General features: G+C 50.8%; 1 protein-coding gene across 1 annotated transcript in view; it reads right to left on the minus strand.

The window, feature by feature from the left end:
• The window catches only part of LOC125449642 (rho GTPase-activating protein 30-like), a 60,826-nt gene extending 45,105 nt beyond the window's left edge, over positions 1 to 15,721 (minus strand). Inside the window, exon 1 of the mRNA XM_048525493.2 lies at positions 14,851 to 15,721. Coding sequence (XP_048381450.2) covers positions 14,851 to 14,944 — 94 coding nt within the window. The 5' untranslated portion in view covers positions 14,945 to 15,721. The remainder of the gene's footprint in view (positions 1 to 14,850) is intronic.
• Positions 15,722 to 17,754: the final 2,033 nt, after the last annotated feature.

Consider the following 17,754-nt stretch of genomic DNA (forward strand, 5'->3'; position numbering starts at 1 on the left):
CTCACAAGGAGGTATCTGTAGACTGACTGGTGTCGCTCAGTCCCCACACTCTCAGGGAGGTATCTGTACACGGACTGGTGTCTCTCAGTCCCCTCTCTCTCTCAGGGAGATATCTGTACACTGACTGGTGTCTCTCAGTCCCTCTCTGACAGTGAGATATCTGTACACTGACTGGTGTCTCTCAGTCCCCTCACTCTCAGTGAGATATCTGTACACTAACTGGTGTCTCTCAGTCCCCTCTCTCTCAGGGAGATATCTGTACACTGACTGGTGTCTCTCAGTATACTCTCTCTCAAGGAGATATCTGTGCACTGACTGGTGTCTCTCATTCCCCTCTCTCACGGGGAGGTATGTGTACACTGTCTGGTGTCTCTCTGTCCCCTGTCTCTCTCAGGGAGATATCTGTACAATGTCTGGTGTCCCTCATTCCCTTGTCTCGTAGGGCGATATCTGTACACTGACTGGTGTCTCTCAGTCCCCTCTCTCTCTCAGGGAGATATCTGCACACTGACTGGTGTCTCGAAGTACAACCTCTCTCGAGGAGATATCTGTGCACTGACTGGTGTCTCTCATTCCCTGTCTCAGGGAGATATCTGTACACTGACTGGTGACTCTCAGTCCCCTCTCTCAGGGAGATATCTGTACACTGACTGGTGTCTCTCAGTTCCCTCTCTCTCTCTCAGGGAGATTTCTGTACACTGACTGGTGTCTCTCAGTCCCCTTTCTCTCAGGGAGATATCTGTACACTGACTGGTGTCTCTCAGTCCCCGCTCTCTCAGGAGATATCTGTACACTGACTGGTGTCTCTCAGTAGCCGCTCTCTCAGGAGATATCTGTACACTGACTGGTGTCTCTCAGTTCCGTCTCTCTCAGGGAGATATCTGTACACAGACTGGTGTCTCTCTGTCCCCTCTCTCTCTCAGGGAGGTATCTGTACACTGACTGGTGTCTCTCGTTCGCTTCCTCTCTCAGGGAGGTATCTGCACACTGACTGGCGTCTTTCATTCCCATCTGTCTCAGGGAGATATCTGCACACTGACTGGTGTCTCTCCTTCCCACTCTCAGGGTGCCATCTGTACACTGACTGGTGTCTCTCAGTCCCCTCTCTCTCTCAGGGAGATATCTGTACACTGACTGGTGTCGCTCAGTCTCCTATCTCAATGAGATATGTGTACACTGACTGGTGTCTCTCAGCCACCACTCCCTTTCTCTCAGGAAGGTATCTGTTCACAGGGCAGTATCACTTGTCTCCTGTCTCTGTCAGGGAGATGCCTGGACCCTAACTGGTGTTTTACAGTGTGAGGCTGGATGAACACAGCAGGCCAAGCAGCATCTCAGGAGCACAAAAGCTGACGTTTCGGGCCTAGACCCGAAACGTCAGCTTTTGTGCTCCTGAGATGCTGCTTGGCCTGCTGTGTTCATCCAGCCTCACATTTTATTATCTTGGAATCTCCAGCGTCTGCAGTTCCCATTATCTCTGGTGTTTTACAGTGATTCTTTCTCCCACAGAGATGCTTGTCCACAGATCAGAGTCACTTGCTGCCTCCCTCTGTCAGTGAGATAACTGAAAACTGAGCAGTGCCTCGAAATTATTTCTCCCTTTCACAGAGATATTTGTGTTTGCCTTTCCCTCTCTCTCAGGGAGATATCTGTACACTGACTGGTGTCTCTCAGTCCCCTCTCTCTCACGGAGATATCTGTACACCGACTGGTGTCTCTCAATCCCCCGTTTTTCTCAGGGAGATATCTGTACAATGTCTGGTGTCCCGCATTCCCTTCTCTCGTAGGGCGATATCCGTACACTGACTGGTGTCTCTCAGTCCCCTCTCTCTCTCAGGGAGATATCTGTGCACCGACTGGTGTCTCTCAGTCCCCTCTCTCTCAGGGAGATATCTGCACACTGACTGATGTCTCTCAGTACATCTTCTCTCAAGGAGCTATCTGTGCACTGACTGGTGTTTCTCATTCCCTGTCTCAGTGAGATAACTGTACACTGACTGGTGTCTCTCAGTCCCCTCTCTCAGAGAGATATCTGTACACTGACTGGTGTCTCTCAGTCGCCTCTCTCTCTCAGGAGATATCTGTACACTGACTGGTGTCTCTCAGTCCCCTCTCTCTCTCAGGGAGATATCTGTACACTGACTGGTGTCTCTCAGTCCCCTCTCTCTCAGGGAGATATCTGTACACTGACTGGTGTCTCTCAGTCCCCGCTCTCTCAGGAGATATCTGTACACTGACTGGTGTTTCTCAGTCCACTCTCTCTCAGGGAGATATCTTGTCAGTGACTGGTGTCTCTCAGTCCCCACTTTCTCTCAGGGAGATATCTGTACACTGACTGGTGTCTCTCTGTCAAGTCTCTCAGGGTGATATCTGTACACTGATGGTGCCTCTCATTCCCTTCTCTCTCTGTCTCAGGGAGATGTCTGTACACTGACTGGACTCTCTCATTCCCCTCTCTCACAGGGAGGTATCTGTAGACTGACTGGTGTCTCTCAGTCCCCTCTCTCTCAGGGAGATATCTGTACACTGACTGGTGTCTCTCAGTCACTTCAGCTTCACATTTTATTATCTTGGAATTCTCCAGCATCTGCAGTTCCCATCATCTCTGGTATCTGTACACTGACTGCTGTCTCTCAGTGATCCCCCTCTCTCTCAGGGAGATATCTGTACACTGACTGGTGTCTCTCAGTCACTCTCTCTCTCAGGGAGATATCTGTACACTGACTGGTGTCTCTCAGTCACTCTCTCTCTCAGGGAGATATCTGTACACTGACTGGTGTCTCTCAGTCGCCTCTCTCTCTCAGGGAGATATCTGTACACTGACTGGTGTCTCTCAGTCCCCTCTCTCTCTCAGGGAGATATCTGTACACTGACTGGTGTCTCTCAGTCCCCTCTCTCTCTCTCTCTCTCAGGGAGATATCTGTACATTGACTGGTGTCTCTCAGTCCCCTCTCTCTGAGGGAGATATCTGTACAGTGACTGGTGTCTCTCAGTCCCCTCTCTCTCTCAGGGAGATATCTGTACACTGACTGGTGTCTCTCAGTCGCCTCTCTCTCAGGGAGATATCTGTACACTGACTGGTGTCTCTCAGTCCCCTCTCTCTCTCAGGGAGATATCTGTACACTGACTGGTGTCTCTCAGTCGCCTCTCTCTCAGGGAGATATCTGTACACTGACTGGTGTCTCTCAGTCCCCTCTCTCTCTCAGGGAGATATCTGTACACTGACTGGTGTCTCTCAGTCCCCTCTCTCTCTCTCTCTCAGGGAGATATCTGTACATTGACTGGTGTCTCTCAGTCCCCTCTCTCTGAGGGAGATATCTGTACACTGACTGATGTCTCTCAGTACCCCCCGTCTCTCTCAGGGAGATATCTGTACACTGACTGGTGTCTCTCAGTCACTCTCTCTCTCAGGGAGATATCTGTACACTGACTGGTGTCTCTCAGTCACTCTCTCTCTCAGGGAGATATCTGTACACTGACTGGTGTCTCTCAGTCACTCTCTCTCTCAGGGAGATATCTGTACACTGACTGGTGTCTCTCAGTCGCCTCTCTCTCTCAGGGAGATATCTGTACACTGACTGGTGTCTCTCAGTCCCCTCTCTCTCTCAGGGAGATATCTGTACACTGACTGGTGTCTCTCAGTCCCCCCTCTCTCTCTCTCTCTCAGGGAGATATCTGTACATTGACTGGTGTCTCTCAGTCCCCTCTCTCTGAGGGAGATATCTGTACAGTGACTGGTGTCTCTCAGTCGCCTCTCTCTCTCAGGGAGATATCTGTACACTGACTGGTGTCTCTCAGTCGCCTCTCTCTCTCAGGAGATATCTGTACACTGACTGGTGTCTCTCAGTCCCCTCTCTCTCTCAGGGAGATATCTGTACACTGACTGGTGTCTCTCAGTCCCCTCTCTCTCAGGGAGATATCTGTACACTGACTGGTGTCTCTCAGTCCCCGCTCTCTCAGGAGATATCTGTACACTGACTGGTGTCTCTCAGTCCCCGCTCTCTCAGGAGATATCTGTACACTGACTGGTGTTTCTCAGTCCACTCTCTCTCAGGGAGATATCTTGTCAGTGACTGGTGTCTCTCAGTCCCCTCTTTCTCTCAGGGAGATATCTGTACACTGACTGGTGTCTCTCTGTCAAGTCTCTCAGGGTGATATCTGTACACTGATGGTGCCTCTCATTCCCTTCTCTCTCTGTCTCAGGGAGATGTCTGTACACTGACTGGACTCTCTCATTCCCCTCTCTCACAGGGAGGTATCTGTAGACTGACTGGTGTCTCTCAGTCCCCTCTCTCTCAGGGAGATATCTGTACACTGACTGGTGTCTCTCAGTCACTTCAGCTTCACATTTTATTATCTTGGAATTCTCCAGCATCTGCAGTTCCCATCATCTCTGGTATCTGTACACTGACTGCTGTCTCTCAGTGATCCCCCTCTCTCTCAGGGAGATATCTGTACACTGACTGGTGTCTCTCAGTCACTCTCTCTCTCAGGGAGATATCTGTACACTGACTGGTGTCTCTCAGTCACTCTCTCTCTCAGGGAGATATCTGTACACTGACTGGTGTCTCTCAGTCGCCTCTCTCTCAGGGAGATATCTGTACACTGACTGGTGTCTCTCAGTCCCCTCTCTCTCTCAGGGAGATATCTGTACACTGACTGGTGTCTCTCAGTCGCCTCTCTCTCAGGGAGATATCTGTACACTGACTGGTGTCTCTCAGTCCCCTCTCTCTCTCAGGGAGATATCTGTACACTGACTGGTGTCTCTCAGTCCCCTCTCTCTCTCTCTCTCAGGGAGATATCTGTACATTGACTGGTGTCTCTCAGTCCCCTCTCTCTGAGGGAGATATCTGTACACTGACTGATGTCTCTCAGTACCCCCCGTCTCTCTCAGGGAGATATCTGTACACTGACTGGTGTCTCTCAGTCACTTCAGCTTCACATTTTATTATCTTGGAATTCTCCAGCATCTGCAGTTCCCATCATCTCTGGTATCTGTACACTGACTGCTGTCTCTCAGTGATCCCCCTCTCTCTCAGGGAGATATCTGTACACTGACTGGTGTCTCTCAGTCACTCTCTCTCTCAGGGAGATATCTGTACACTGACTGGTGTCTCTCAGTCACTCTCTCTCTCAGGGAGATATCTGTACACTGACTGGTGTCTCTCAGTCGCCTCTCTCTCTCAGGGAGATATCTGTACACTGACTGGTGTCTCTCAGTCCCCTCTCTCTCTCAGGGAGATATCTGTACACTGACTGGTGTCTCTCAGTCCCCTCTCTCTCTCTCTCTCTCAGGGAGATATCTGTACATTGACTGGTGTCTCTCAGTCCCCTCTCTCTGAGGGAGATATCTGTACAGTGACTGGTGTCTCTCAGTCGCCTCTCTCTCTCAGGGAGATATCTGTACACTGACTGGTGTCTCTCAGTCGCCTCTCTCTCTCAGGAGATATCTGTACACTGACTGGTGTCTCTCAGTCCCCTCTCTCTCTCAGGGAGATATCTGTACACTGACTGGTGTCTCTCAGTCCCCTCTCTCTCAGGGAGATATCTGTACACTGACTGGTGTCTCTCAGTCCCCGCTCTCTCAGGAGATATCTGTACACTGACTGGTGTCTCTCAGTCCCCGCTCTCTCAGGAGATATCTGTACACTGACTGGTGTTTCTCAGTCCACTCTCTCTCAGGGAGATATCTTGTCAGTGACTGGTGTCTCTCAGTCCCCTCTTTCTCTCAGGGAGATATCTGTACACTGACTGGTGTCTCTCTGTCAAGTCTCTCAGGGTGATATCTGTACACTGATGGTGCCTCTCATTCCCTTCTCTCTCTGTCTCAGGGAGATGTCTGTACACTGACTGGACTCTCTCATTCCCCTCTCTCACAGGGAGGTATCTGTAGACTGACTGGTGTCTCTCAGTCCCCTCTCTCTCAGGGAGATATCTGTACACTGACTGGTGTCTCTCAGTCACTTCAGCTTCACATTTTATTATCTTGGAATTCTCCAGCATCTGCAGTTCCCATCATCTCTGGTATCTGTACACTGACTGCTGTCTCTCAGTGATCCCCCTCTCTCTCAGGGAGATATCTGTACACTGACTGGTGTCTCTCAGTCACTCTCTCTCTCAGGGAGATATCTGTACACTGACTGGTGTCTCTCAGTCACTCTCTCTCTCAGGGAGATATCTGTACACTGACTGGTGTCTCTCAGTCGCCTCTCTCTCTCAGGGAGATATCTGTACACTGACTGGTGTCTCTCAGTCCCCTCTCTCTCTCAGGGAGATATCTGTACACTGACTGGTGTCTCTCAGTCCCCTCTCTCTCTCTCTCTCTCAGGGAGATATCTGTACATTGACTGGTGTCTCTCAGTCCCCTCTCTCTGAGGGAGATATCTGTACAGTGACTGGTGTCTCTCAGTCGCCTCTCTCTCTCAGGGAGATATCTGTACACTGACTGGTGTCTCTCAGTCGCCTCTCTCTCTCAGGAGATATCTGTACACTGACTGGTGTCTCTCAGTCCCCTCTCTCTCTCAGGGAGATATCTGTACACTGACTGGTGTCACTCAGTCCCCTCTCTCTCAGGGAGATATCTGTACACTGACTGGTGTCTCTCAGTCCCCTCTCTCTCTCAGGGAGATATCTGTACACTGACTGGTGTCTCTCAGTCCCCTCTCTCTCTCTCTCTCAGGGAGATATCTGTACATTGACTGGTGTCTCTCAGTCCCCTCTCTCTGAGGGAGATATCTGTACACTGACTGATGTCTCTCAGTACCCCCCGTCTCTCTCAGGGAGATATCTGTACACTGACTGGTGTCTCTCAGTCACTTCAGCTTCACATTTTATTATCTTGGAATTCTCCAGCATCTGCAGTTCCCATCATCTCTGGTATCTGTACACTGACTGCTGTCTCTCAGTGATCCCCCTCTCTCTCAGGGAGATATCTGTACACTGACTGGTGTCTCTCAGTCACTCTCTCTCTCAGGGAGATATCTGTACACTGACTGGTGTCTCTCAGTCACTCTCTCTCTCAGGGAGATATCTTTACACCGACTGGTGTCTCACAGTCCCCTCTCTCAGGGAGATATCTGTACACTGACTGCTGTCTCTCAGTCCCCTCTCTCTCTCTCAGGGAGATATCTGTACACTGACTGGTGTCTCTCAGTCCCGTCTCTCTCTCAGGGAGATATCTGTACACCGACTGGTGTCTCTCAGTCCCCTCTCTCTCAGGGAGATATCTGTACACTGACTGGTGTCTCTTATTGCACCTTCTCTCAAGGAGATATCTGTACACTGACTGGTGTCTCTCATTCCCTGTCTCAGGGAGATAACTGTACACTGACTGGTGACTCTCAGTCCCCTCTCTCAGGGAGAGGCACCAGTCAGTGTACAGATATCTCCGTGAGAGAGGGGGAATGAGAGACAGCAGTCAGTGCACAGGTATCTCCCTGACAGAGGGGGTACTGACAGACACCAGCCAGTGTACAGATATCTCCTTGAGATAGAGAGAGAGAGAGACAGAAACAATCTGTACACTGACTGCTGTCTCTCAGTGATCCCCCTCTCTCTCAGGGAGATATCTGTACACTGACTGGTGTCTCTCAGTCCCCTGTCTCTCAGGGAGATATCTGTACACTGACTGGTGTCTCTCAGTCCCCTCCCTCTCTCAGGGAGATATCTGTACACTGACTGGTGTCTCTCAGTCCCCTCTCTCTCTCAGGGAGATATCTGTACACTGACTGGTGTCTCTCAGTCCCCTCTCACTCTGGGTGGGCTATCTGTACTGTGAATTATGTGTCTCAGTCGCATGTGTCTCAGGGACATATCTGTACAGGGCATGGTGTCTCTCAGTTCCTTCCCATTCTGGGAGACAGCTGTGCACCAATTGCTGACTTTCAGTCCATGTTTGCCATGGAGATACCTGTGCACTCGCTCGTGTTGCTAAGTCCTCGATCACACTTGGGAGATATCTGTGCACTGACTGGTGTCTCTCAGTCCCCCGTCTCTCAGGGAGATACCTGTACACTGACTGGTGTCTCTCAGTCCCCTCTCTCTCTCAGGGAGATATCTGTACACTGACTGGTGTCTCCCAGCCCCATCTCTCTCTCTCAGGGGGATATTTGTACACTGACTGGAGTCTCTCAGTCCCCTCTCTCAGGGAGATTTCTGTACACTGACTGGTGTCTCTCAGTCCCCTCTCTCTCAGGGAGATATCTGTACTCTGACTGGTGCCTCTCATTCCCTTCTCTCTCTGTCTCAGGGAGATATCTGTACACAGACTGGTGTCACTCATTCCCTCTCTCTGGGAGATATCTGTACACTGAGTGGTGTCTATCATTAGCCCTCTCTCACAGCAAGGTATCTGTAGACTGACTGGTGTCTCTCAGTCCACTCACCCTCAGGGAGGCATCTGTACACTGACTGGTGTCTCTCAGACCACTCTCTCTCTCTTTCAGGGAGATATCTGTACATTGACTGGTGTCTCTCAGTCCCCTCTCTCTCTCAGGGAGATATCTGTACACAGACTGGTTTCTCTCTCCCCTTTCTCTCTCTTGGAGATATCTGTGCACTGACTGGTGTCTCTCAGTCCACTCACCCTCAGGGAGGCATCTGTACACTGACTGGTGTCTCTCAGACCCCTCTCTCTCTCTCTCAGGGTGATATCTGTACACAGACTGGTGTCACTCAGTCCCCTCTCACTCTGGGTGGGCTATCTGTACAGTGAATTATGTGTCTCAGTCGCATGTGTGTCAGGGACATATCTGTACAGGGCATGGTGTCTCTCAGTTCCTTCCCATTCTGGGAGACAGCTGTGCACCAACTGCTGACTTTCAGTCCATGTTTGCCATGGAGATACCTGTGCACTCGCTAGTGTCGCTAAGTCCTCGATCACACTTGGGAGATATCTGTGCACTGACTGGTGTCTCTCAGTCCCCCGTCTCTCAGGGAGATACCTGTACACTGACTGGTGTCTCTCAGTCCCCTCTCTCTCTCAGGGAGATATCTGTACACAGACTGGTGTCTCTCTGTCCCCTCTCTCTCTCAGGGAGATATCTGTACACTGACTGGTGTCTTTCGTTCGCTTCCTCTCTCAGGGAGGTATGTGCACACTGACTGGCGTCTCTCATTCCCATCTGTCTCAGGGAGATATCTGTACACTGACTGGTGTCTCTCAGTCCCCTCTCTTTCTCAGTGATATATCTGTACACTGACTGGTGTCGCTCAGTCTCCTATCTCAATGAGATATGTGCACACTGACTGGTGTCTCTCAGCCACCTCTCCCTTTCTCTCAGGAAGCTATCTGTTCACAGGGCAGTATCACTCAGTCTCCTGTCGCTGTCAGGGAGATGCCTGCACTCTAACTGGTGTTTTACAGTGATTCTTTCTCCCACAGAGATGCTTGTCCATAGATCAGAGTCTCTTGCTCCCTCCCTCTGTCAGTGAGATAACTGAAAACTGAGCAGTGCCTCGAAATCATTTCTGCCTTTCACAGAGATATTTGTGTTTGCCTGTCCCTATCTCTCAGGGAGATATCTGTACACTGACTGGTGTCTCTCTGTCCCCTGTCTCTCTCAGGGAGATATCTGTACAATGTCTGGTGTCCCTCATTCCCTTGTCTCGTAGGGCGATATCTGTACACTGAATGGTGTCTCTCAATCCCCTCTCTCTCTCAGGGAGATATCTGCACACTGACTGGTGTCTCGAAGTACAACCTCTCTCGAGGAGATATCTGTGCACTGACTGGTGTCTCTCATTCCCTGTCTCAGAGAGATATCTGTACACTGAGTGGAATCTCTCAGTCCCCTTTCTCTCAGGGAGATATCTGTACACTGACTGGTGTCTCTCAGTCCCCGCTCTCTCAGGAGATATCTGTACACTGACTGGTGTCTCTCAGTCCCCTCTCCCTCTCAGGGAGATATCTGTACACTGATGGTGTTTCTCAGTCCCCTCTCCCTCTCAGGGAGATACCTGTACACTGACTGGTGTCTCTCAGTCGCCTCTCTCTCTCAGGGAGATATCTGTACACTGACTGGTGTCTCTCAGTCCCTCTCTGACAGTGAGATATCTGTACACTGACTGGTGTCTCTCAGTCCCCTCACTCTCAGTGAGATATCTGTACACTAACTGGTGTCTCTCAGTCCCCTCTCTCTCAGGGAGATATCTGTACACTGACTGGTGTCTCTCAGTATACTCTGTCTCAAGGAGATATCTGTGCACTGACTGGTGTCTCTCATTCCCCTCTCTCACGGGGAGGTATGTGTACACTGTCTGGTGTCTCTCTGTCCCCTGTCTCTCTCAGGGAGATATCTGTACAATGTCTGGTGTCCCTCATTCCCTTGTCTCGTAGGGCGATATCTGTACACTGACTGGTGTCTCTCAGTCCCCTCTCTCTCTCAGGGAGATATCTGCACACTGACTGGTGTCTCGAAGTACAACCTCTCTCGAGGAGATATCTGTGCACTGACTGGTGTCTCTCATTCCCTGTCTCAGGGAGATATCTGTACACTGACTGGTGACTCTCAGTCCCCTCTCTCAGGGAGATATCTGTACACTGACTGGTGTGTCTCAGTTCCCTCTCTCTCTCTCAGGGAGATATCTGTACACTGACTGGTGTCTCTCAGTCCCCTTTCTCTCAGGGAGATATCTGTACACTGACTGGTGTCTCTCAGTCCCCGCTCTCTCAGGAGATATCTGTACACTGACTGGTGTCTCTCAGTAGCCGCTCTCTCAGGAGATATCTGTACACTGACTGGTGTCTCTCAGTTCCGTCTCTCTCAGGGAGATATCTGTACACAGACTGGTGTCTCTCTGTCCCCTCTCTCTCTCAGGGAGGTATCTGTACACTGACTGGTGTCTCTCGTTCGCTTCCTCTCTCAGGGAGGTATCTGCACACTGACTGGCGTCTTTCATTCCCATCTGTCTCAGGGAGATATCTGCACACTGACTGGTGTCTCTCCTTCCCACTCTCAGGGTGCCATCTGTACACTGACTGGTGTCTCTCAGTCCCCTCTCTCTCTCAGGGAGATATCTGTACACTGACTGGTGTCGCTCAGTCTCCTATCTCAATGAGATATGTGTACACTGACTGGTGTCTCTCAGCCACCACTCCCTTTCTCTCAGGAAGGTATCTGTTCACAGGGCAGTATCACTTGTCTCCTGTCTCTGTCAGGGAGATGCCTGGACCCTAACTGGTGTTTTACAGTGTGAGGCTGGATGAACACAGCAGGCCAAGCAGCATCTCAGGAGCACAAAAGCTGACGTTTCGGGCCTAGACCCGAAACGTCAGCTTTTGTGCTCCTGAGATGCTGCTTGGCCTGCTGTGTTCATCCAGCCTCACATTTTATTATCTTGGAATCTCCAGCGTCTGCAGTTCCCATTATCTCTGGTGTTTTACAGTGATTCTTTCTCCCACAGAGATGCTTGTCCACAGATCAGAGTCACTTGCTGCCTCCCTCTGTCAGTGAGATAACTGAAAACTGAGCAGTGCCTCGAAATTATTTCTCCCTTTCACAGAGATATTTGTGTTTGCCTTTCCCTCTCTCTCAGGGAGATATCTGTACACTGACTGGTGTCTCTCAGTCCCCTCTCTCTCACGGAGATATCTGTACACCGACTGGTGTCTCTCAATCCCCCGTTTTTCTCAGGGAGATATCTGTACAATGTCTGGTGTCCCGCATTCCCTTCTCTCGTAGGGCGATATCCGTACACTGACTGGTGTCTCTCAGTCCCCTCTCTCTCTCAGGGAGATATCTGTGCACCGACTGGTGTCTCTCAGTCCCCTCTCTCTCAGGGAGATATCTGCACACTGACTGATGTCTCTCAGTACATCTTCTCTCAAGGAGATATCTGTGCACTGACTGGTGTTTCTCATTCCCTGTCTCAGTGAGATAACTGTACACTGACTGGTGTCTCTCAGTCCCCTCTCTCAGAGAGATATCTGTACACTGACTGGTGTCTCTCAGTCCCCTCTCTCTCTCACGGAGATATCTGTACACCGACTGGTGTCTCTCAATCCCCTCTCTCTCAGGGAGATATCTGCACACTGACTGGTGTCTCTAAGTACACCCTCTCTCAAGGTGATATCTGTGCACTGACTGGTGTCTCTCAGTCCCCTCTCTCTCTCACGGAGATATCTGTACACCGACTGGTGTCTCTCAATCCCCTCTCTCTCAGGGAGATATCTGCACACTGACTGGTGTCTCTAAGTACACCCTCTCTCAAGGAGATATCTGTACACTGACTGGTGTCTCTCAGTCCCCGCTCTCTCAGGAGATATCTGTACACTGACTGGTGTCTCTCAGTCCCCGCTGTCTCAGGAGATATCTGTGCACTGACTGGTGTCTCTCAGTCCCCGCCGTCTCAGGAGATATCTGGACACTGACTGGTGTTTCTCAGTCCACTCTCTCTCAGGGAGATATCTGTACACTTACTGGTGTCTCTCAGTCCCCTCTTTCTCTCAGGGAGATATCTGTACACTGACTGGTGTCTCTCAGTTGCCTCTCTCTCTCAGGGAGATATCTGTACACTGACTGGTGTCTCTCAGTCCCCTCTCTCTCAGTGAGATATCTGTACACTAACTGGTGTCTCTCAGTCCCCTCTCTCACAGGGAGGTATCTGTACACTGACTGGTGTCTCTCAGTCCCTCTCTCACAGTGAGATATCTGTACACTGACTGGTGTCTCTCAGTCCCCTCTCTCCGGGAGATGTCTGTACACTGACTGGTGTCTCTCAGTCCCCTCTCTCTCAGGGAGATATCTGTACACTGACTGATGTCTCCCAGTCACCTTCTCTCAAGGAGATATCTGTGCACTGACTGGTGTCTCTCATTCCCTGTCTCAGTGAGATAACTGTACACTGACTGGTGTCTCTCAGTCCCCTCTCTCTCAGGGAGATATCTGTACACTGACTGGTGTCTCTCAGTATACTCTCTCTCAGGGAGATATCTGTACACTGACTGGTGTCTCTCAGTCCCCGCTCTCTCAGGAGATATCTGTACACTGACTGGTGTCTCTCAGTCCCCTCTCTCTCTCAGGGAGATATCTGTACACTGATGGTGTTTCTCAGTCCCCTCTCCCTCTCAGGGAGATACCTGTACACTGACTGGTGTCTCTCAGTCCCCTCTCTCTCAAGGAGATATCTGTGCACTGACTGGTGTCTCTCATTCCCTGTCTCAGGGAGATATCTGTACACTGACTGGTGTCTCTCCATCCCCTGTCTCAGGGAGATATCTGTACACTGACTGGTATCTCTCAGTCCCCTCTCTCTCAGGGAGATATCTGTACTCTGACTGGTGTCTCTCAGTACCCCCTCTCTCTCAGGGAGATATCTGTACACTGACTGCTGTCTCTCAGTCCCCTCTCTCAGGGAGATATCTGTACACTGACTGCTGTCTCTCAGTCCCCGCTCTCTCAGGGAGATATCTGTACACTGACTGTTGTCTCTCAGTCCCCTCTCTCAGGGAGATATCTGTACACTGACTGGTGTCTCTCAGTCCCCTCTCTCTCAAGGAGATATCTGTACACTGACTGGTGTCTCTCAGTCCTCTCTCTCTCTCAGGGAGATATCTGTACACTGACTGGTGTCTCTCAGTCCCCCGCTCTGTCTCAGGGAGATATCTGTCCACTGACTGGTGTCTCTCAGTCCCCTCTCTCTCAGGGAGATATCTGTACACTGACTGGTGTCTCTCAGTCCCCTCTCTCTCAGGGAGATATCTGTACACTGACTGATGTCTCCCAGTCACCTTCTCTCAAGGAGATATCTGTGCACTGACTGGTGTCTCTCATTCCCTGTCTCAGTGAGATAACTGTACACTGACTGGTGTCTCTCAGTCCCCTCTCTCTCAGGGAGATATCTGTACACTGACTGGTGTCTCTCAGTATACTCTCTCTCAGGGAGATATCTGTGCACTGACTGGTGTCTCTCAGTCCCCCCTCTCTCTCAGGGAGATATCTGTACACTGACTGGTGTCTCTCGGTACCCTCTCTCTCGGGGAGATATCTGTACACCGACTGGTGTCTCTCAATCCCCTCTCTCTCAGGGAGATATCTGTACACTGACTGGTGTCTCTCAGTCCCCTCTCTCTCAAGGAGATATCTGTGCACTGACTGGTGTCTCTCATTCCCTGTCTCAGGGAGATATCTGTACACTGACTGGTGTCTCTCCATCCCCTGTCTCAGGGAGATATCTGTACACTGACTGGTATCTCTCAGTCCCCTCTCTCTCAGGGAGATATCTGTACTCTGACTGGTGTCTCTCAGTACCCCCTCTCTCTCAGGGAGATATCTGTACACTGACTGCTGTCTCTCAGTCCCCTCTCTCAGGGAGATATCTGTACACTGACTGCTGTCTCTCAGTCCCCGCTCTCTCAGGGAGATATCTGTACACTGACTGTTGTCTCTCAGTCCCCTCTCTCAGGGAGATATCTGTACACTGACTGGTGTCTCTCAGTCCCCTCTCTCTCAAGGAGATATCTGTACACTGACTGGTGTCTCTCAGTCCTCTCTCTCTCTCAGGGAGATATCTGTACACTGACTGGTGTCTCTCAGTCCCCCGCTCTGTCTCAGGGACATATCTGTCCACTGACTGGTGTCTCTCAGTCCCCTCTCTCTCAGGGAGATATCTGTACACTGACTGGTGTCTCTCAGTCCCCCGCTCTCTCTCAGGGAGATATCTGTACACTGACTGGTGTCTCTCAGTCCCCCCTCTCTCTCTCTCTCTGGGAGATATCTGTACACTGACAGGTGTCTCACATTCCCCCCTCTCTCTCAGGGAGGTATCTGTACACTGACTGTTGTCTCTGTATCCTGCTCTCTGTCAGGGAGATATCTTTGGACAGTTTGAGGGTGTAAATTCTGAGCTTACCTTCCTGGCCTGATGTCTCCAAATGGATGACGAGATCGCAACCAAACACTCTCTCCTTTGCTTGGTTTTTCTTTTTCCCTTTCTGTCGTTTCATCCTTGAGCCGTGGTCTTGTCCAATCTCAATGATTGTTTAGACCCTCGTGTTGGGTCCCTCATCGAGGCTTGCCGTTTTTTGGCATCAGGCCTTATTGATCTTTATTTGGCTCTTGGCCTGCATTCGCCTGGGGCCTGAGGCCTGCTGGTTCCTCCTCTCCCACCAACAGGTCACCGAACCACTCCGTTGAATCGTTTTCAGTGTCTCTGTCTCTCTCTTTCCTTTCACACCCTCATTTCCTCTGGTTTGTTGCAAGATGTTTGTTCTTGCAGGTACCCAATGCTGAGAAGCCCCTTATGACTCTTTTCTCACCAATTGGCCAAAAGTTGTGAATTATCGAGGACTGGCGTGCCCTGGCAATTCCTGAAGGATTGGACTGAGAACTGGGCCTATGAATCTGGATGTCAGCGAAATCCCCAGCTTTGATTTCCGCTCGCTCAGGAAGTGAGAGAGAGAGAGGGGGAGAGGGAGGATGTATAAGCAAGAGGGAGGGGTGAGAGCAACGTCAAGAGAAAGAGAGAGAGGGAGATGAAGATGGAAGACTTGCGGTGGATTTGTCATGCACTGAGCCGTTGGATTCCTCCGGCTTCTCTCGCTTGCGACTTCTCGTGCGCTTGTCAAAAACCGACCCACTCCACCCCATAACACCTCATCGGCAGGAAGCTTCTCTCTCTCTTTCTGAGCTCTCGCTCAAAACCACTTCCTGTTTTAACATTCTCTGGTGGAGGGAGAAGGGCAGAGAGCGTAACAGAGTGAAAAAGGGAGAAGGTAAAGAGAGAGGCAGAGGTGAAGAGACGGGGAGAGAAACATTCTCTTTGACGTGGAGCGGAAACAGAAGAGGAGGGGGAAATGCAGCAAGGGACGGGTGTAGCAAATGTGACAGAGATAGAGGGGTCAGGTGGAGAGAGAAGGAGCCACAGATTGAGAGGCACACAGAGAGACAGGAAGAGATGGAGAGGAATACAGGGAAATAGAGAGACAGAAGCAGAGGGGTCAGACCATGAGAGAGAGGCAGGGTGATAGAGAAATAGAGACAAAGACAGATGGTGGCATCAGGTGGAGAGAGAAGGAAACGGGGAGAGAGACGTCTACAGGGAATTGAAGGATAGAGAGAGGTACAGACAGGGAGATGGAGAAGGATACAGGGAGATAAAGAGAAATAGAAGCATCAGGTGAAGAGAGATGGAGATAGAGAGAGAAAACAGAGAGGGATAGATGGAGAGAGAGGAAGTCAGCTAGAGAAGGACAGAGAGAGACAGAGATAGGTGGAGAGATGAAGATGGATAGATAGGGATACAGAGAGATAGAGAGATTGAAAGAGAGAGAAGGATAGGTGGAGAGAGAGACAGAGGGATACAGAGCAAAAGTGAGGAATGGGTATAGAGGGAGGGAAAGACAGAAAGAGATTGAGATGGACATAGAGGAAGAAAGAGAGGGAGAGACTGGATTACAGAGTGATAAACAGAGTGAAACACAAAGGTGGGGAGGGGCACACTAAGGATGCTACAGGAGACGGTTGGTGATGGAGAGAATGAGAGACAGGGGCCGAGAGCAAAGTGTGTTGGAGTTGAGTTCTCTCGGCGATATGATAAGTATCCCACCACAATCAGGGAGGCAAAACTCAAAAAACAGACGCAGGGGGCTTTCAACCAAAATGGGATTGTAATTTTACAGAATATTTACACATTTACACAGAAATTTACAGCTTTTTACAAACCCTAACGACTGAACTCAGAGGCAGAATTTACAGCACAAGCTCAGCACCAAAGATCAAATCTAGACAACAGGACAAAACAAAATATTTACATAGCACCTTTAACTCCACAAAACATTCCGAGTTGCCTCACAGGAGCATTTTCGTTCTTACTGAGTCACGTCCCTGGTATTGAGGACAGATGACCAAAAACGCACTCAAAAAGGGAGGTTTTAAGCAATATCATAAAGGTGGGAGGTGAGAGACAGAGAGAAAGATGTTTCAGGAGGGGATTCAGGACCCAGGCACCTGAACGTACAGCTGTCAATGGTAGATGGAAGGGAATCTGGGGGTGAACATGAAGCTGGAATAGGGAGACAGAGATCTTTGGAGCCGGAGGGGGTTACAGGGATAGGGAGGGGGTGTAGGGGCTGGAGGGGGTTACAGAGATAGGGAGGAGGTGTAGGGGATGGAGAGGGTTACAGTGATAGGGAGGGGGTGTAGGGGCTGGAGGGGGTTACAGAGATAGGGAGGGGGTGTAGGGGCTGGAGGGGGTTACAGAGATAGGGAGGGGGTGTAGGGGCTGGAGGGGGTTACGGTGATCGGGAGGGGGTGTAGGGGCTGGAGGGGGTTACAGAGATAGGGAGGGGATGTAGGGGCTGGAGGGGGTTACAGAGATAGGGAGGGGATGTAGGGGCTGGAGGGGGTTACAGAGATAGGGAGGTGGTGTAGGGGATGGAGGGGGTTACAGTGATAGGGAGGGGGTGTAGGGGTGGAGGGGGTTACAGAGATAGGGAGGGGATGTAGGGGCTGGAGGGGGTTACAGAGATAGGGAGGAGGTGTAGGGGATGGAGGGGGTTACAGTGATAGGGAGGGGGTGTAGGGGCTGGAGGGGGTTACAGAGATAGGGAGGGGGTGTAGGGGCTGGAGGGGGTTACAGAGATAGGGAGGGGGTATAGGGGCTGGAGGGGGTTACAGAGATAGGGAGGGGGTGTAGGGGCTGGAGGGGGTTACAGAGATAGGGAGGGGGTGTAGGGGCTGGAGGGGGTTACAGAGATAGGGAGGGGGTGTCGGGGATGGAGGGGGTTACAGAGATAGGAAGGGATGTGGGTAAGGC

This window comes from Stegostoma tigrinum, chromosome 46, assembly GCF_030684315.1.
Source record: "Stegostoma tigrinum isolate sSteTig4 chromosome 46, sSteTig4.hap1, whole genome shotgun sequence".
NCBI lineage: Eukaryota > Metazoa > Chordata > Chondrichthyes > Orectolobiformes > Stegostomatidae > Stegostoma > Stegostoma tigrinum.